General features: G+C 43.0%; 5 protein-coding genes across 6 annotated transcripts in view; 3 read left to right on the forward strand and 2 right to left on the reverse strand.

Moving 5' to 3' along the window:
- Positions 1–251: 251 nt before the first annotated feature.
- LOC135437905 (serine/threonine-protein phosphatase PP1-alpha catalytic subunit-like) lies at positions 252–1,223 on the reverse strand. Its single transcript, XM_064695998.1, has 2 exons — positions 1,081–1,223; positions 252–1,000 (listed from the first exon to the last, which is right to left on the reverse strand). Exons 1-2 carry the CDS (start codon positions 1,085–1,087, stop codon positions 312–314), a joined length of 696 nt encoding a protein of 231 aa, XP_064552068.1. The 5' UTR covers positions 1,088–1,223; the 3' UTR covers positions 252–311.
- Positions 1,224–1,771: 548 nt separating this feature from the next.
- Positions 1,772–8,548, forward strand: LOC135437844 (gustatory receptor for sugar taste 43a-like). Its single transcript, XM_064695920.1, has 12 exons — positions 1,772–1,981; positions 2,057–2,193; positions 2,265–2,351; positions 2,408–2,521; positions 2,583–2,707; positions 5,089–5,232; positions 6,070–6,474; positions 6,536–6,679; positions 7,549–7,686; positions 7,752–7,830; positions 7,887–8,238; positions 8,403–8,548. The coding sequence occupies exons 1-12, from the start codon at positions 1,910–1,912 to the stop codon at positions 8,463–8,465; spliced, it is 1,860 nt and encodes a 619-aa protein (XP_064551990.1). The 5' UTR covers positions 1,772–1,909; the 3' UTR covers positions 8,466–8,548.
- Positions 8,549–8,676: 128 nt separating this feature from the next.
- On the reverse strand, positions 8,677–12,180 carry Dhx15 (DEAH-box helicase 15). Of its 2 annotated transcripts, none has more exons than XM_064695995.1 (8): positions 12,024–12,180; positions 11,859–11,952; positions 11,072–11,780; positions 10,536–11,009; positions 10,210–10,473; positions 9,342–9,464; positions 8,918–9,271; positions 8,677–8,856 (listed from the first exon to the last, which is right to left on the reverse strand). In XM_064695995.1, exons 1-8 carry the CDS (start codon positions 12,074–12,076, stop codon positions 8,729–8,731), a joined length of 2,199 nt encoding a protein of 732 aa, XP_064552065.1. In that variant the 5' UTR covers positions 12,077–12,180; the 3' UTR covers positions 8,677–8,728. The 2 variants fall into 2 exon arrangements, with proteins under 2 accessions (XP_064552065.1, XP_064552064.1); XM_064695994.1 differs by having other exon boundaries at positions 11,859–11,976; positions 12,024–12,159.
- A 691-nt stretch (positions 12,181–12,871) lies between these two features.
- On the forward strand, positions 12,872–17,049 carry cos (costa). The gene is made up of 4 exons (XM_064695791.1): positions 12,872–13,585; positions 13,676–14,396; positions 14,460–14,887; positions 14,953–17,049. Exons 1-4 carry the CDS (start codon positions 12,982–12,984, stop codon positions 16,740–16,742), a joined length of 3,543 nt encoding a protein of 1,180 aa, XP_064551861.1. The 5' UTR covers positions 12,872–12,981; the 3' UTR covers positions 16,743–17,049.
- Positions 17,050–18,020: 971 nt separating this feature from the next.
- Positions 18,021–19,912, forward strand: part of Dscam1 (Down syndrome cell adhesion molecule 1) — a 73,978-nt gene continuing 72,086 nt past the window's right edge. Inside the window, exon 1 of the mRNA XM_064696078.1 lies at positions 18,021–18,471. The gene's annotated coding sequence lies outside the window, so the exon portion shown is untranslated. The remainder of the gene's footprint in view (positions 18,472–19,912) is intronic.

The following is a 19,912-nucleotide window of genomic DNA, read 5'->3' on the forward strand; positions in this document are numbered from 1 at the left end:
TACCGTATACACACAAACCATACGAATATGATAACGATACAAATACCGAACCACTCGGATCAGTATCAGTTGGATTAGCTTTAATGAAGCAATAACAAATCAATACAATGACAAAAGCAACGTTATGTAAATAGTTAAGAGCAGAAACCATACACACACACAGAGAACATGCCCTTGAAAATGCCTTTACCATGTAAATAGATGAGGATTCGGAAGTGAGTTACGCAGCTTGGATGCCGATAACAATTAAATAAAGTGAACGAATTATATTATACAATTGACTCAGGTTAACTTATACTTATATTGATATGTTAGATTGTTTTGTTGGGACGCTTCTCAAAAGCATTCGCATCTGAGAACCTCAGGACGCCAGCTGAGGCCCGTGTTTGCGGCTTTAATATTACAAATCGACAAACTAACGATCTGTCTACTATCAAAATCGCGCCAGCGTTGTCAAAGGTATTGCAATAATTGGGCGCCGAGAAGACCGTAACCAGTTTTCGTCCTGCAAAGAACTCGTAACCATCCTCGACCACCTGATGGGCTCGCACTATCAAGTTGAAGCCGTGCGATGTGAGAAATGATTCGACGATGCTGGAGCCAAAGGTGACGCTAACTCCGCGATCGTTTGCTCCCCAGCTGGTGGTGTTTTTATCGGGATCCGACCAGAGAAGGTCGCACATCAAGCCAGACACCGGTACTTCAGTTGGTCGAGGTAGCTCGCGTATGGCCTCCAGATCCTTGAGTTCCGGACTGAGTCCGCCGTGGCAGCAAAACAGCTTGTTCTCCACAATGGCCGCCACTGGCATGCAGTTGTAACAGTCGACAAAGGTGCGCCATAGCTTGATGCTGTAGCGTCGCTTGCACTCGTCAAAGAAGCCGTACATACGATTTATGTCCGAGGATTCGTGATTGCCGCGCAGCAGGAAAAATGTATATGGGTATTGCAGCTTGTAAGCGAGCAGCAATGTCAGAGTCTCTATTGACTGAGGTCCGCGATCTACATAGTCGCCAAGGAAGAGATAATTAGCAAGGGGTGGAAAGCCGCAGTTTTTGAATATGCGTAATAAATCTTCATACTGTCCATGTATGTCGCCGCAAATATTTATGGGCGCATTCAGCTCCAGCAGCATAGGTTGATTCAGAAATAGGCCTTGAGCTGCCATACACAAGCTTGTTAGGGTGCTCTCGGAAATCGTAACGCCGGACATGGGTGATTTGTTGGTCGACAGCTTCTGTATGATATCCCTTAAATCGAACGAACTTAATTTGGTGCTCTTTGGCCAGCTCGTATTAGTATAGGACATAATTTTTATTTACTATTTAAATTTGATTTTGAAACGGTTTTGTTGTTTAAGCTTGTCTAAAAACGTTACTCAACACTAGTTGTGGTGCATTTAATCAAAACGGCAGCCGAGCAAACACTGCCTATCGATGTATATAATGTGTTATCGATGAAATAAAAAAGCTCGCCGCTTGCTTCGTGTGGCAGAATATTGTTGATGTTTGTATTTTTAAAATCTTGCATATTACTTCCAGCTGCAAAACAGGTGAATTGTGAAAACTAGGCTAGACGCCATTCCTTAAATTTAAATTTAAAATCAAAATAAAATAACTTGGGTATCGTTGAATTTAAATTTATCCGCTCTTATACGCGATAAATTCCAATTTAGGAACAGATATTTGATCAAATTGAAAAAAGAATTTTTTATCCAGATCTTTAGACTTAAAAAATGTGCAAGACCATAAATATTCTAGAAATATACGCTGCGCCCAGCTGAGCGAGCAGCTGTTCAATGGAAAACAGCTGAGCGCAACTTTGCCAAGCAACGTGTGTTTTTTGCAAAAAATTAAAAATTGAAATTTTGGCAATCCGACAGATATCAGATACTAGTAGGTCTAGAAAGAAATGGGTGATGTTACAGGTCTGAGCAATGCAGAAGCCGACGAGCTATGCAAAAAACCGGATGCTGAAACCAAGGTGAGTTCATGGTAATAATCGTAAGAGAATTCGCAATGAGAACAAACAAAAAAAATTTGCAAATCTTTTCGACAGGACTTTCTGTTCCAACAAACCATGTACCGCATCAAGGATCCTCGCAAATCGCTGCCTTTCTATACGGGTGTTTTGGGCATGACCCTGCTGGTGAAATTGGACTTTCCAGAGGCAAAGTTTTCCCTATACTTCATGGGGTAAGTTCAAGTGGCAGTGACCAACATATGGCAATTATAATTAACACGGATTTGTTGAAACTCTCTGACAGCTATGAAAACCCTGCCGATATACCCAAAGATCCCAAAGAGCGACGAAGCTGGGCAATGAGTCGCAAGGCCACCATTGAATTGACGCAGTAAGTGCTTTTAAGTCTCTTGATTGATTTGATTGATTCATTGAGTTTAATTGCAGCAACTGGGGCACTGAATACGATCCAGATCAAAGCTATCACACGGGCAATAGCGAACCTCGCGGCTATGGCCACATCGGACTGTTGGTACCAGATGTCTATGCTGCCTGCAAACGGTTGGTCCAAATCTCGCCATTCTCACGTGTATATATAAAGATCTTCATCTCTTCTATGTAGGTTCCAGGAGCAGGGCGTGGAGTTCGTCAAGAAGCCCGACGATGGCCGCATGAAGGGCCTGGCTTTCATCAAAGACCCGGATGGCTACTGGATTGAGATTTTCAATGCCAACACCGTTCCGAACTAGAAACAGCAGACAGAGCCATATTCAGTTTTAATTTCTATTGCACATTTGTTTTTTAACCCAACTATTACACTTTTTTTTAAAGGCATTGAAGTTGAATTTCGCCGTAAATGTTTGTATTAAAATCACAAGCCGTATTTATTCGTATTTGCAAATGGCGTGACAATTGTCGATAGCATCCCACACTATCTACGGACCGAACTTTTCATTCATAAACTCGATGCCGCGGCCTCGGGCCAGCTGTCAGCGAATAATTGGCTCCTATGTCCTTAATTGATTGACATCGCGGACTCTAATTATTATTTACAGCAGCTATACGGTTCGTACGGACAGACAGAACTATAGTAAACAATTTCTTCATATGTGCCATGTGCCGGTGCAGGGTGGCCTTATAGTTTTCACTTAGGCTGTCTGAACTAATAATAGTCAAACACGGGAGCGCATTATTTGTTCAGTGTCAAATGCGCATTAAAAAAAGGAAAGAAAACACACAGTCTGCAGTTTGGTTATTTCCTGTTTCGGGGGCCAGGAACTCAGTACTTGTCGAGAGCTTGAAGGAACCGTTTGCGAAACCATGGAAATTTCTGAGCCCAGCGTTGGCATATTCTATGTTAGTCGGATTTTGGCCCTTGCGCCATATTCAGCCAAAAGGAATTCCAAAGGACAGGTAGAGATCCGTCGTAGTTGGATATTTTCCATTTACTCGGTTTGCTTGTGTGTGATCATGGGTAAGTTAACAAAATATAGCACAGAGATGCTCTAGATCTGAAATAATTTCCTTGAGTTAGTTTTCTTGACCTATCGCGGACTTTTGTTTGATGCAAACTCTAAAATACCAGTTCGGTAAGTTAAATTTGCCCATAAAAATTGATGTTGTAGGCACAGTAAATAACGAGTCATCTTTTTAGCTATAAATTGTTATTTTATTTTTGTAGTTAAGCATCAAAGTTTGCAAGCTTTACATAATATTCTTTGTAATTGTCCTGTTCTCGTATATTTGGATTCGTCCTCTGTTCTTAGAGCATCCTGAGTCCACGTCTACAGCTGTTGGGCATCCGCATGGGGTAGATCAGCTGCTGGCGCCTCTCGTACAACTCGGCCAATAGGCCTGAAGGTGGGGCGTGGCAGATATGGGGGCCTCTCGTGTCCGGCCATTGCCATTGCAACGATCGAGAGCAGGAGCAAAATAATTGTGAACTTCATGTTGCTTTGATTGACAATGCTTGATTGATGCTGTTCGATTGACTGAAGGCGGCTTTTATAGCGACGCTTCGATCCGCTTCAGCTACGCGTTATGCTGGTACTTTTTGCGGTGCGTTGGGGGCTTTACATATCGGGCGACGTTTTGAGACAAGGAAATATGTGACCTGGCTAACTAATTGACTTATTTCGTTTGCTTGGTATGATAAGTCGGGGTCTTATCAGTATAAAGCTGTGTTCACTGAAATATAGGGGAACTCTTTTCGATTAAACAATTGACATATATTTCGACCTAAAGTATCACCACGGTGATTGATGACCATATTTCAAAGAAAAGTAATTCGAAAATTTGCATAAAATAGTGAACTTGCTTTTATGCAAATATAAATATAATATAATATTATATATATTATAAAATATTCTTGATCAGTATCAACAATTGCATAGAAGAAAGTTCGAATGAATATATCGGCAGCTCAGCGGTGGTTACAGGGTATCTCCTAGTCATGTACTCCCGACTAGAGCACTTTTACGTGTTTGATTAAGCTTGGTTCTGTTATCAAATATGATATTAAGATAGAGTTCAGATGAGGATCTTATAAAAACTTTTTATGTAGATTGCCAAATTTAATCAAAATGGTTTTTATAGCGTTCAAAACAAGTTAGTATAATTTAGGATTTTTAGTGTCCTTTTTAGATTTCAGGGAAGACAGGCTACGTAACGAATAAATAAAATGTTTTGTAATATTTTTGCTAATGCGTTCCCAAGGAAAGTTTCTTGCTAATGATTTTTGCTTAAAAATATATTCAATAAATGGCAGCAGGACTTGTGTCACATTTGGGTTTATAGTAGAGTTAATGATCTGGAATAAAATTCGCAATTCCTGCAGTCGTCACTCCGATCAGAATTGTCGATAGACCTCGCAGTTCATTAATAAGTATAGATTATGCGAGGCTCGTATTGAGCTCTTACGAAAAATCACCGCCTAAGTAAATCCCCAACTCATGGCAAGCGGCAATGGTTGGCTATAAAAAGCGCTGCAATCAAATCGAACAGCATCAATCAAGCATTGTCAATCAAAGCAACATGAAGTTCACAATTATTTTGCTCCTGCTCTCAATCTGCGCAATGGCTCTGGCCGGGCACGAGAGGCCCCCATATTTGCCACGCCCCACCTTCAGGCCTATTGGCCGAGTTGTACGAGAGGCGCCAGCAGCTGATCTACCCCATGCGGATGCCCAACAGCTCTAGACGAGGACACAACATCGAGAAGCCAAAGAAACCTGTTAAGGTCCAGCTGATCAATCTCAAGACATATTTATATTGTTAAAACGTTTTCAAATTCAAATAATAAATAAATTTTTTTTCGGATTGTAATTAACTAAGCAATTTAAAGTGTTCTAGTCGGGAGTAGCCGGGCTACTTTTGCAAACAATCTAGCTTTATCGGGCGGACTTTATGAAGTACGCTTAACACGAACACGATTTGAACCTTTCCAGGTCCAGCCCAGCCCAACACGTTTGGAAATAAACAAATTTTAAGTTATTCGCTTTATTCCAAAATTTAGGAATAGTAATGTCGGGATCTGACTTTAATGCATCATATTTTTCCAACTCAATATCTAATAACTTTCTACTTCACTCCAACCTCCTAAATTTAACGGATTTCTGTCGGGTTTTAAGACTTAAAGGTGATTTGATATTCCCCCCTATCCATAATATCGAGAAACAATGTTTTCAAGCTTAACTCGGAGATTATAAGAGCTGGAGACAGCCTGGTATGTTGATTCTTTAAAACAGAACTTATATTTATGTCTGAAACTTTAGGCTTTGGTATCTACACACTTTTATATGTCAAACGTAAGCGTTGAAATTTTTATTAAGATCCGGCCGAAAAGACCGGAGTTATACAAGAATGTATTTCCAGTAAAATGTGAAGCTTGCGGCGTACATTGGAGTTTCTTTTTAGGAATGCTTTGAAGGGTATCTTTAGTCGTGTAGAGCACTTGTTCTTGTTTATTTGTTCAAAATAAAAATGTTATAAATGTTTCGATATAATCATCTTAATGCCAAGTGAAGTCGCCCTGTTATATATGTTTATATGTCAATTGCATTTAACGTTGAATGTTTGAACAAAAATGTTGCTTAATTCAACCACATGAATGAATCTAAATTTGAATAAAATCCAACAAATCGAAAGCGCATCTTTCAGAATGAAATCGGCGACTTCGAAAGTGGTAACCGCCTCGGATGTGTCGGTTGTCGTGATGGCCATCGTAGCGGGCGTTTACTGTGGCGTCTTTGGCTTGCGTGCCACACAGGAGCTGAACACACGACTAGAAAGGGTAAAGCCAACCGCAGAATGGCCAAAGAAGTGTCCAGAACTCTTTCCAATTCACTTGCAGATCGACAGCACGCTCAGTCCATACAACAATTTCAAGAGGGATCGCTGGCGTGCCTACGGAATGGCCAGCATTTCGCTTGTGGTCATTGGCATACTCCTCGGCCTCGATGTGCAGACGTGGGTGCGCATGGCGCAGAAGATGAACATCAACAAATCTGATACTGGTGGGTAATGCAATTGAAACTGATTCTCTGATCCCCAAGCTATACAATTTCCATTTGCCAGAGCTCAACATACAGTGGTACATACCCTTCTACAGCCTCTATTTCATATTGACCGGACTGCACATCAATTTCGCGAACACAGCTTACGGGCTGGGCAGACGCTATGGACGTCTCAATCTGATGCTGAGAACAAGTTATCTGGGTGGTAAGCTTATCTGTATCTACATAAAAGAGTTTTAACTAATTGACGGATTAACTGACTGAGTAAATGATTAATTGAGAGAGAGCGAGAAAAAGACAGAGAGAGGGGGAGAAAGAGAGCGAAATAGGGAGAGAAAGAGAGGGAAAAAGAAAGATAGGATCAGATCAACCTAGTCGATTGCATTCTGTGATGTGACGAAGTTTTCTACAAATTCCACTTGCAAATGTGAGAAATAGGCGGAAAATGGTTCCATTTGAAAAGTTTCAAACTCTTTTAAAAAAGATCTTTGTGAAAATTCATTATCCGGCTCTACTCTGAAAATGGGTTTTCTACAGTATTAACTCAATTGTTTTCGGCTCTATTGAAGTAAGACCCTTAAATCTATGTATATATATATTAGATATAGAGATAAATAGCCGGATGTATACTCCTCGATAAAAAGTGCTACGATTCTACGGCTATGCCTGCTGAGGGAAATCTCTAACGATTCATCCAATACTTTTGTAGATTTTATGAGTTCATATGGAAAGAGCAGAGTGGAACTAATAATGCCGAGAGACTCGTCAAGATATCTTTAAAAGCAAGTAAGTGTTTCTTACCAGAACCTTATATCCGACCTATCGATATTGATGAGATTTTGCTTATACGTAGGGAGCTTTGTAAAACTGATAATTGCCCAGTTTTGTCAAGATATCATTATAAACAACAAAGTTTTCAATAGCGACTATATGGCAACAGAAATACCCGTTTCGACTCGCCTGTTAATACTGATCAAGAATATATATATACCTTATTGGCGCATAGCCGTGATATTCCCACTCTAAATAGATATGACACTAATAAAACATCCACGTTAACCGGCATATTTTCAGAAAACAACTATCCCAATACAACCAATCTGGTAAAGGTGAGTGCTGTTAAGTCGATTAGCTTCAAGCCGATGATGCCCATGGCCTTGCACGCCAGCTTAACCAAGTTGAATCCCGAGTCGTTACCTAATGAATCTATGGGTATGGAATCACTAACAACTGACTAACAATTATATAGCCTAAAAGTCATTGTACTCTTTATCTAGCTAAAAGCAAGAGTCAACTTATCACATCCATGGCCGATAATCACGAGTCGTTAGGCAAATGCGTACGTTTGCTCTCCAGGTGACCATTCCCCATATCGAAATGTGGCTATTATTATAATCGTATATGCATTGCAGCTCCTATGGAATGGCCGTGCTTTTCATACTTGTCTCCTGTTTGCTTCACTTGGTTGCAACTGCGTATTTTCTTTTCTTGGAAATGTTCAATAAACAGGATAACGCCTATGTTTGGGTGCAAATGCTATGGATCATCTTTCACTTTTTGCGCCTGCTAATGGTCGTGGAGCCTTGTCACCTAGCAGCCCGCGAGTCACGCAAAACCATTCAAATTGTCTGCGAAATTGAGCGCAAAGTCTATGAGCCCATTTTGGCCGCAGAGACAAAAAAGTTTTGGCAGCAGTTGCTCGTCGTCGATGCCGAATTCTCTGCCAGCGGACTGTGCCGGGTAAATCGCACCATCCTGACATCGGTGAGTTCCTCCAAGACGCTTGTTTAAAAATATTTGTCTTATTTTAAATAAATTTAGCAATTGGATTTCTAAAGCAGTTAAATTAGGCATACAAATTATTACACATTAAATGTTCAAATGATGATATAAAATATTAATTTTACAATATAAATTCTCCATTGCAGTTTGCCTCAGCTATAGCTACTTATTTGGTCATACTATTTCAATTTCAAAAGACGAACGGTTGAAGCTTGCCGAGATTATTCGATTGAGCGTGTATTATTAGGTATACAAAAGGTTGCTTTTATTAACACTAAACGGAATTCTTAGCTGTGTTTAAGTTTGTAATTACGTTAGCAAACAATAAAAGAAAACATGATTTTTGTGATTATTCCAAACCCAATTGAATTGAACAATTAAGCAAATTAATCTTCATGCCTACTTAAACGCACATTATAATTAGATTTCATCATATTGTTTAAACTAGTTTATTAAAAAGTCGATATTCTGCTCAGAAACCCTTCTGATACTGCTTGGTTTCCATGCGCTGCTGAAGCAGCTCCAGCTGACGCTTGGCCTCGCACTGTGGAAAATTGTTCAGATCATAGTACTGGGGCGCCAGACTGAGCAACCATTCAGCTGGAATGCAAAGGTGTGTTAATAGGTTATAAAAACTCGGGGCATTACTAGTGTCACTCACGCTTAACATCTGTCACAGTGCGTATGTAGTTCTTAGTGGTCAACACAAACTCATTGTAGATGACCCAGTCGGGCTTGTGGTCCAGACATGTTGAAGGATGAAGCTGCACGTTCTGGTTATCCTTGATGGTCAGATAGTGTCCAATCCGCTCCAGATGCGCTACCTGCATAAAGAAGCCCTGTACGAGGGCCTTGCGTATGTTGACATAGTAGTCCTTAGAGGTGAACTCTGTACTGGTGCGCTTCAGGCTAAAGCGGTCCATAATACGCGCCAGCTGCTGTCGCACATTGTCGGCGCTCTTCAGAGAGCGGAAGTTGATGAAATTCTCGTAGCACCAGTTCGGATCTTCGCTGCCTATTGCAAAACAGAAGATAAGGCCAATATATATCAAACGATAATCAACAAAGACCGAGGGCTTACTTACTCTGCTTGAAGGCGTGGTAGACATTCAGCAACGTTAGATGATCCCCGTCGATATGAGCGAAGCGCATCTTGGCCTCGTCAGCCACCTTCTTTGCCTCATTGGGTCGCACGAAACATTGTGGCACTTTGGTTGATGTTTGATGTTTGAATTGGTTTTTTTTCGATTAAGCACAAATTCAAAACATTGTTTTTTTTTTATATAAACAAATAGATTGTGCTTACATTTTTGTCAGCTAGGCAATCTAGAGGTTTGATTCAAAGATTGATTGCATTTGTGAGTTGCATGTGCGTTCAAAGCCAGCGGCAGTTACAGCAAGTTAAATTATTAGAACGAGTGCCGCGTCACACATTTAAAGCGAATGTGTGCATCGGGCGCAACGCACGTGCAACTTTGCTTCAGTGTTGAATGCAAAGAACAAATAAATTGATAAACTTTTTTCTTTGCACATAGAATTATACATAAGAGTGTAGTCAATGTGCGTCTAAGTTGTCGTCGGATGGGGCTTAAGTGCTAAATGCACAATTACATTAGCTTCAAGTGGCACATTCATATATGAATAAGATTCAACTTATGTCAAAATGCCAGTTTAAGATAATGTTCTTGTGACATGAGAGAGAGAGACCCACACTAAACTAGCGCTATCTACTTTTCAATTTAAGGAACGACCCACTCGAAACTGAAGCCTGCGCTAAACAGTATAGAGCACAAAGTTATTAAATTCCACTTCGTGTTTTGAATTAAGGTAAGCAAAGTCCAATAGGATCGGCTCGTGGCTCAGAATTTGGAATAGATTAACATTCGCTCATTTCTACACCTATTTATATTCAACTGAATCACGCATGGAGTTTTTGTGTAGTTTGTGCCTCACCCGACAGCATAGCCGTAATTGAAAGTATCTCATTGGAACAATTGTGTTGGCAACTGGCTATCAGCATCTTTGCCAATTGTGGGTCCAGTGGAAACTCGGACATGACAGCACCCAAGTCTGTCAAATTGCCATCATCGTCGAGGGCGGCTAAGTAGTTAAGCAGCTCTAAGGCACGCATGAGCGTCTCGGGAGCTGGCGGGTCCATAAAGTCAAAGTGCACCAGGTCATCAATGCCAAGTTTCTTGAGCTGCAGCACCACAGTACCTATTGGAAAGTTCAAATATAATTGATTCATGTAAATAATATATACGCTAAATATAACTTACCCAAATTAGACCGCAAAATCTCGGGGTATGTGTTGTCCTGCATTTCGTTTTTAAACGCCTTTTCCGTGTAGAGGCGGAAACATTTGCCTGGACGTGTGCGGCCGGCACGACCCGCACGCTGTTGTGCCGAAGCCTTTGATATCGGCGAGACGAGCAAACTCTCGACACGTATGCGTGGGTTATAGACCTTTTGCTTTGCGAAGCCAGGATCAATGACAAATACAACACCATCAATAGTAAGAGAAGTTTCGGCAATGTTTGTAGACACCACAACCTTGCGACCAATGGCACCGTTCGCATTTGGTGGCGGTGCCGCCTCAAAAATGCGCTGCTGCAGATTCGGTGGCAGCGTCGAGTACAAAGGTATGCACTTGAGCTCGCCAATTTCGGAGCCCAGATTGTCAATCTCGCGCTTTATGCGCTTGCATGCCTCCTCGATTTCTTCCTGGCCTGTGAGGAACATAAGGATGTCGCCTGTTCACGCAACCAAAATAGATTAGTGTCAAGCAAAGGATAGGGTATTATTGGGTACGTACCTTCAATTTCCTCGCACATATGAATCTGAATGACTGTGCGTATTGCTGCTTCCAAATAGTCTCTCTCGGGCTCAGGGGTATAGAAAATCTCTACGGGATGTGTGCGACCGGGCACGTTCATTAGCGGCGCATTGTCAAAGTACTGCTGGAATTTGCCTGCATCAAGAGTGGCTGACATGACCACTAATTTGAGATCATTACGCTGGCGAATAACCTCTTTTAGTACGCCCATCAGTATATCGGTAGCCAGCGTGCGTTCGTGCGCCTCATCAAGCAATATAACCTGATATTGATCCAGCATGGGATCTGACATAGCTTCACGCAACAGCATACCATCTGTCATATACTTAAGCAGCGTTTGGGGCGAAGAGCAATCCTCAAAACGGATGGAGTAGCCGACTTCCTCGCCTAGATTAACGTCCATTTCTTCGGAAACGCGCTGAGCCACAGACATGGCAGCCACACGACGCGGCTGTGTGCAGGAGACGCCCTTGCGTCCTTTGGAGACCGCAAAATCCACGCACCATTGCGGTATCTGTGTCGTTTTGCCAGAGCCCGTCTCGCCCACCAGGACAATACACTGATGCTGACTGAGCAGACGCATAAAGTCCGCCTGATACTCAAATACCGGCAATGTGATGCGCTTTTTGTACAAGTTTTGATAGCGCGCTGAGTAAGGCTTTCTTGTGAAGGGATTGATGGTTGGCGGCTACCAAAAGGATATATGCAACATAAGAGGCGGTGTTAAGAGCGCTTACACATGTAATGTGGCTTCAGATGTATTTACCTGCTTGCTGGGCACAAAGCCACCCAAAATTTGGGCGACCGTGCCGGCCGTAGAAGCCGCCGCTGCTGATGCCGATGTAGAAGCCTCTAATTCTCTGCGAATGACACACGGCGTTGAACTAAAACATGTGCGATAGATAAAATTGGTCTTTAGACTTAAACTTACTTCTTTGCCTTGCTGGTGTACGTTTCACCCACTTCAATACGTCGTTTCGACATCTTTCCGTTTTGTTAAATTCACTATATTTAGCGAAAATCTTCTGCACAAAAAAACACGCGCTGAAAAGCAACGTGAAAAGCGATAAATAAAACGAGGGCTGACAAAAAGTATCGTAAGTCGACCAATATACAAAGAAGTCCCTTAACACTACTAATCGATATATCGATATTTCTCGATTTTTCAAATAGTAGGTAGTTTCCCTCTTGCAAAATAATGATTGTGATGACTGTTCATTGAATAGTTCAATTAATAAGAATTAAATCCATTCCGCAACTGAACGTAAAGAGACGCTATCCATGTTTACTATGCGTTTTAAGGCAGGGATCTAAAGCTGCCAAAATGTTAAGAGAGGATTAAATTAAACTCTCTTGGTTGCAGCTAATTGTGGTTCCGATTCCGCCAGGCAGTTCGAAATCAGTTGGTTTTATTAAATAATTAATTTAATATATGTTCTTTTGGTAGTAATTACATTTACCTAATCTATATATAAACTCCTTTATATATAATTTTCAACGCAAGTGTAGTAAAAATGAGGAAAATTCGTACATGACACTTTTCTGTTACCGTCCTCAAACTTAATGAGCAAGGTCTTCACTTTGCAGAATGTAGTAAAAAAAGTAGAACTTGGAAAGGTGGGGGAAGTCATTCATTACTAAAATAAAACGTCTTATAACAAAAAATAAACTCATCTAACATATTATAGCTGCATTTTTAAATGTTATAAAATACCAACTTTATACTTTCAATGTTATCGATGTTTTGGACATTGTCGCATGTCGATAGTTGTTGTCAGTGCGCAGCAATATCGATTCAGCACTATTTGCAATATTTTTTGAGATGAGTGAAATATATATAAAAATGCAGAAATCAAAGTGAAAAACTGTTGCCAAAGCGACAACAAAACATGGAAATACCGATACAAGTGGCTGTTCGCATTTATCCCCACGAAGAGCTCCAAAAGAAGGCGGAACATAAAGCGCCCGAGGATGGCGACGCAGAAGCAGGCAAGCCGCAATCGGAGCCGTCATCCCCTCCCCCGTCTAGGCCTGTTCAAACCACGGAAATAGATGCCAATGGCAATAACGAGATAGACGCCACTCAATTGAATACAAATGAAACGCCAGATTTTGACAGTGCTAGTGGCTGCTGCGTGCAGGCCATACCAATCGCTGTATCGGCTCTAGGCTTACCGAGCGCATTGCCCGGCGGCGCGGCTCTGGACAGCATTGCAGCGGGTCTTATACAGGTGGGCGCACACACCGTTCCCGTGACACATGCGCTGCCCAGCAGCACTACGCAGAGCCAGGTTTATCATCAGACTGTGTTCCCATTGATCAGCCTATTCTTGGAGGGTTTCGATGCGTCGGTGGTTACGTATGGACAACGCTCTACTGGTAAAACTTTCACGCTCTATGGACATGGTTTCGAGTGCGTCTATGGAGAGGCGGACCAGGGCGTGGTGCAGCGCTGTGTGCGCGAGATTTTTACACACATTGCGGCGCACACAGGTGAGTGCTTATATGATTCCATTAAGCTTTTCATTCCATATGGGATATTAAACATTTACATTTACGAACATTTTATTTTTGTTTTTTTAGATCGCACATATGCTGTAAACGTGGGGTTTGTGGAGATTTGCAATGGCGAAATTCGCGATCTGTTGGGCATGGGCAATGTGCACTGTACTACCGTGGAAGAAGTTTTCCACTGGCTGCAGTTGGCTTTGAGCACTAAACAGCAGTCACCCGCTCACACGCTCTTTACATTGACCCTGGAGCAGCAGTGGGTTTCGAAGGAAGGTCTGATTCAGCATCGTCTGTCCACGGCCAGTTTCTCGGATCTGTGCGCTAGCGAACGCTGGGGTGAGCCGCCTCCGGGACATCCACGCGACGCCGGACTGCAGATGCTGGAGCAGGTGGTAAACACACTGACTGATCCCAGCATAATGTACGGCGTCAATGGCAATATTCCCTACGGTCAGACTACACTGACCACCCTGCTTAAGGACTCTTTTGGTGGTCGTGCTCAGACGTTAGTCATTCTGTGTGTGTCGCCGCTGGAACAGCATCTTGCCGAGACGCTAGGTAATCTTCAATTCGGATTCAAGGTGCAGTGCGTTCGCAATTATGTCATCATGAATACTTTTTCCGATGACAATACTCCGATATCGCCGGAGGCATTTCCGAACGATCCTGGAGCGGCTGGCAGTGAGGCACTTATGGCGGCCGTGGCTTTGCCCAACGGGGACAACTTTGGACTGCAGTTCGCGGCTAGTCAGTGGTTCAAGCTGGTGTCCAATGCAGAGGGCCTCTTTGCCAAGTGAGTATGCCGATAGAAATTTGCTCGCCAGTTTTAATTTTTTTTCCATATTATCACTCTCAGATTAATGGGCTCGAATGCAATTACGGAGCTGGAAAAGGAACAAATCGAGGAGTGGCTCTTTTTAAAGCAAGAGTGTGAAGAATGCCTCAGTTCCAGTGAAGTGCTGCGCACCCAGAAGCCGCTTGTGCCCATTCAGGAGGCGGAGGAGCCCGAGGAGTCCATCAGTGAGCCGGAAACCTCCTGTCAGCAAAACTCGGACAATGAAACCGACAATGAGTCACAGCGTCCCGACCTGGCCGAGAAGCTTAACAGCCTCATGGACGAGTTTCGCTCCAAAACGGATGCACTTATCCAAGCCAAGCATGAAGAGTTTATGCTCAAGCAGCCCAAAGCGGTCATGCAGAGCCAGGACAAAGATCGGGAACTGGCCGTTCAAGAGACACCCGCACAGCTTGAAAAGTGCGACGAGCGCAAGGTTAGCGTTGGTGGTAAGTATATTGAGTACAGGTGCAGATGCACATCTTTATAATCTTTGCTATTTAATACTTCCTAGGTCGACGTCGCAGCATACAGCCGGGCGCCAGCTTAAGCAGCGCAGAATTGGCAATGCTCAATCGCGTTGCTTCACAGCAGGCGACGGGAACTGAACTGTCACCGGAGCTCGATCCATTGAACAGCTCATCGGGCGCGACCGGCGCCGCTGGCGTAAATGCGCCCATTGAGCAAGTGCAGAAAAAGATGCGAAAGTTGCACGCCGAAATCGAGGCGCGACAGCGACAGCTGAATGAAATCGAGCAGACTATGCAGCTTAAGCAGAACATTATCAGTGAGCTGGTAAAGAACCGGGAGACGCGCAGCCATGCCAAGCAGCGTTTTCATAAGAAGAAGGCCAAATTGGATGCTGAGTGCGACAAGGCCAAAAAGCATCTTGCCAAGGCGCTGGTGCAGGGCAAGGATAAGTCGGAGATTGAACGGTGGGGCGCTATTGTAGCGCACATTGAGCAGCGCCTGCAGGATCTCAGCTCCATGAAGCACATTGCCGGCGAGAGTGGACAAAAGCTCAAGAAACTGCAGCAATCTGTTGCGGAGTCGCGCAAACAAATCGAGGAGGTGCAGAAAAAGCTTAAGAAGGAATGCAAACTGCGTGATCAGCTGGAAGCCGAACTCAAGAGCTTAAAGGAGGCATCACTAGTCAAACTGGAGCCGAATCCAGACCAGCTCAAGGCAGTGCAGGCTCGCATTACCCACTTGGATCACATACTGCGCGAAAAGTCCGAAAATCTTGAGCAATGGGACGGCGGTGAAAAGTCGCCGGCCCAACAGGAAGGTCTGCGCCACGAGATTCGAAACTTGCGTCGCACGCGCGACCATTTGCTGGAACAGCGCTGTACGCTGGATCGCAAGCTCAAGCGTGACAAAATGCTGACTCAGCGCGAGGAGCGGAAGCTACTTGAGTGCGATGAGGCCATCATGGCTATTGACGAGGCTATTGAGTTCAAAAACGAGCTAATATGCGGCCACAAGTCTATCGACCTGTCCACCGAGCGACAGCAGCGGGAAAAGGGCGAACAAATGCTGATGGCACGACTTAACAAGCTCTCATCGGAAGAGATGCGCACGTTGCTCTACAAGTACTTTGTGAAAGTCATCGACTTGAGGGACTCGTCCCGCAAACTCGAGCAGCAGCTGGTGCAGTTGGAGCGCGAGCGTGATGCCTGGGAGTGGAAGGAACGTGTACTGTCGAACGCAGTGCGGCAGGCTAGACTTGAGGGCGAACGAAATGCGGTGCTGCTCCAGCGCCAGCACGAGACAAAGCTCACACTTATGCTTCGTCATTTGGCTGCAGAGACCTCGACCAGCTCAGCCAGCTATGGAGAGCGCGCACTGGCACCTGCTAGTGGCCAGGCCACCAGCAGCGAGTTTGACTATGACCTGGACTTTTACAAGGCGGCCAGTAACAAGACACTGCTCAAGGCCCAACAACCTAAACCCTCGCCCGCCGTCTTGGATAAGTACAAGGATAAGGAGCGCAGCAGCGGGCGCAACATCTTTGCCAAGTTCCAGGTGCTTACACGCTATGCTTCCGCAGCCGCTGCCGCGGCAGGTTCATCCTCGACCGCAGACGAATCCACAGCACTGATTGAGACAACAACCACGGCGGCAACAACTACGACCACCACAACCACAACGGCAACCACAAGCACATCGGCTAAAGGCAAAGAGAAGGCGCTGGCCAACATCAACCAGGATCAGCTGAAACGTCTAATGCCCGCACCGACGTCCACAAAGGTGACGCGACAAAAGAATAAGATCATCATACAAGACGCTACGCGCAAGAACTAAAAATCCTACGAATTTAGCGCAAGAGTCTCTATTTATACAATGCAGTAAAAATTGCTGAGAGAGCGGCTACTGTGCTCACCTGGGATTGGGTGCCGATCAAAAAAGTTGAAGAAGGAATGGTTCTCTTTTAAATGTGACATGCCTCCTTCCGTCTATCTCCGTTTCCATTTTAGACCCGATTTACTCAAATACTCGTTTTTTAAAACTGTTTCAATGTTAGAGCCGCCCAAAAACACCTCTCAGAATGAAAGATGTATTGAACAAATCGTACACAGAGACATGTATCAATAGACTTAACCATGGTTTTCTTCTGACTCCTGGCGCATTTAAATGTCCACATAGGTCCCGCGACTGGCAAATGTAAAGACTTGACAATTGTTACTTAAAATACTCACAACTCCGAATTCCCAATGAGGAAATCGCAATTATCTCGCTCAAATTGTTACCTTAAGTAATATTTCGAATCTCTTGTTTTATGTACATATATACAATATGTATCACTTTTAGTTATAGGTTCTAAATTTAGGTTTCTTTCTAAGCCTCTGTCCCAACAATTGATTTTTTAGTTTTACTATAATTGTGTCTTCCCCCAACCTGACTCGAGCTCAAATATCCTTAGATATGTCAAACTAATCGACTTCCTACCCGATGCATTTATTCTCAGTGTATATTTAAGCAGTTATCTTTATGTTATATATATTTAAATTCGTGTTTCTATCAATTACTCATACCATATAATTAAGTATAAACATTCATGTATGTATATAATTTAAGACTATGTTAAAAACTTTTAGGTTGTGTTCGATTTTGTTTGAATTTACAGAGCGAGAATCATAAAAATATTGCATATGCTTTTTATCAAATTCATATATTCCGAATAAAAATATTTTAACAAAAAAATCTTGTTTGAAAAAATAAACCTTTCGCAAAGGGTACAAGGTATAAAAATAGATATCTAGAAATCGGTCAGACTATTTTGCAACAAAACATACTTCCAGTTTTAAAACCGCTTTTCGTCCTGATCAATAATTGAATTGTGGGTTCATAATATGTACCTACACGTATAAAAACCTGGCAATAATTAGACCGCTTTGCCGAGCTGCCTCGTTCACAACATGATATCAACAGGTGTCCCCTGAAAATGTCCCAGAAAATTTCCCAAACAAATGCCCCTTCACACACACACTGACAGCGTGCAGCAAGAGAATATTAAGCAAAATGGCCGGCCGCTCCAGAGCAACTGTCTGGCAGAGAGGCAATTCAGTCTGGTTTGGACCGTCGAGCGATAACCGTCGAACGTATTGTAGTCGGAGATTACGTCTGTCTGTTTGTAGAGTGTGACTGAGTGTGTGAGTTGTTTGGGCTACGGTTACGGTACGGTACTCACACCCCCGCAAACCGGTTCGCTGGTGGTGGTTCTATCGTAAGCGCGCTTTGTGTGTGTGCGTGCGTGAGTTGTGTACGCTAAATAAAGTTAAATAAAATGCAAAAGCAATAAATAATACAACCAGATTGTAAAAAGCAGAGCACAGCGCCAAAAAGGCAAAGTGTGTGTGTGCGTATAGTGTAGCAGTCGTTGTGCAGAGTCGCCACCCCAGTGGATTAGTGGCACCCTGTTACAATTTGCTCACACTCCAAGTGCTAGTGAGTGTTTGTGTATTGTGCATAAACATTAACTAAATCTAAATCAATTGATCAATCTAGCCATAGTCAATACACTATCGAAGTGGTAGGTAACAACAACAATTTATCGTGTTTTTGTAACTGTCTGGCAACTTCTTTGTGCGTGTTTGTCTCCGTCGGGTTGCTGTTGTTGTAGGATTAACTGTTTTCCACGCCCACATGTACACACACGCCCACACCCAAGCTCCCCTTCTCAGACTAACTGCCCATGGCTATAGTTTGATTTGTGCAATAAATTAATCCTTTGTATTTTTTTTTTGCAATGCGAAATTGTTGAATTTCGCACAGCTTCCTATTGATTTTTCGCCAAAAACTAAAGTTTTCCCTTTAGCGAAGCAACTTTGTTACTTTCCCCATACACACATACACACACACACCAGCATGCAAAAGGGTGTGTGCTGCATAGAGCCTCAAAAATTGGACGTGATTGCAATTCGAATGTTTGAGGTCCTGGCAAACGCATTCAACTGCAGCAAATAATCAAAATTTATAAAAATTATAAAACCAAATATATTCTGAGATATTCTAGAGCATTTACTGCATTTGTTTATAACATTTTCATTCAGAATTTGGCATTTTCCTAAGACGCAGTGTATGCATTTGCCATGTAAAATTTTTTGCGCATGCGCTTTGCAATTTACACAGCAATGAAAGCAACTCTGGGTTGCGCCTGATGTGTGTGTGTGTGTGTGTAGGTGTGTGTATGTATGCAACCTGCCTGAGCTGCCTTTGTCTCTGTCAGGTAGTTTTTCCCTTCCCAGGCAGGCGGGCAGGCAGGAGGCTCAGGCTCAGGCTCGGGCCACTTTACTTTTAAGAATCTTTTAAAATCCTTTGCAGTTTCCATGTGGCACACATACGCAGCCCTCATTGTACTCATATAATTGTGAGCTGAGTGTGTGTGTATCTGTGTGAGAGCAACCCCTGTTAAATAAGGAACTCATCCCGGGACCGTCAGCTCTTCAACAAAATCCCGTGCAGCTGTCGCTGAACGTTTTTTTTTTTTTTACTTTGTAGTTTCCTTTATTTGATTTTGCAAGTGTTGCGCTTTGCTTTGACCCCCTGCCTCGACTGTCTGCAGGTCTTTCATCTCTTGGCATCCTTTGCACTCGTCCTGTTGCTAGGCGGAGTTTTTCGACTGCCAACATTTCAGGCAACTTCTCGAATTTGTTTTTGTCATTCGTCCGCGCCTATTGATTTGATTTAAAGATGTGTAAGAGAGCGATTTTTAAGTATCTGAAGAATGTGAGGAAAATAATATCCACTGCATATTAGGGTGAACCAAATGCTTTTCTCGACCTTCTCCTCGAGGTCAGCATGCTTTGCATTCGTCCTGTTGCTAGTCTATTTACTGAATTTTAATAAAAGTAAGGAACTGATTCGTGACTATCTGAAAACTGGTTGGCAAAAGGTGTTCATTGTCCATTAGGGTGAACCAGATACATACTTGTCTTGGCCTTTAACACAATGTCATTTAAGTACTCTTGGGA

The sequence above is a fragment of the Drosophila montana genome, unplaced genomic scaffold (genome assembly GCF_035044405.1).
Source record: "Drosophila montana isolate Dmon_TW-CO22-7 unplaced genomic scaffold, ASM3504440v1 contig_3833_1, whole genome shotgun sequence".
In the NCBI taxonomy this organism is placed as follows: domain Eukaryota; kingdom Metazoa; phylum Arthropoda; class Insecta; order Diptera; family Drosophilidae; genus Drosophila; species Drosophila montana.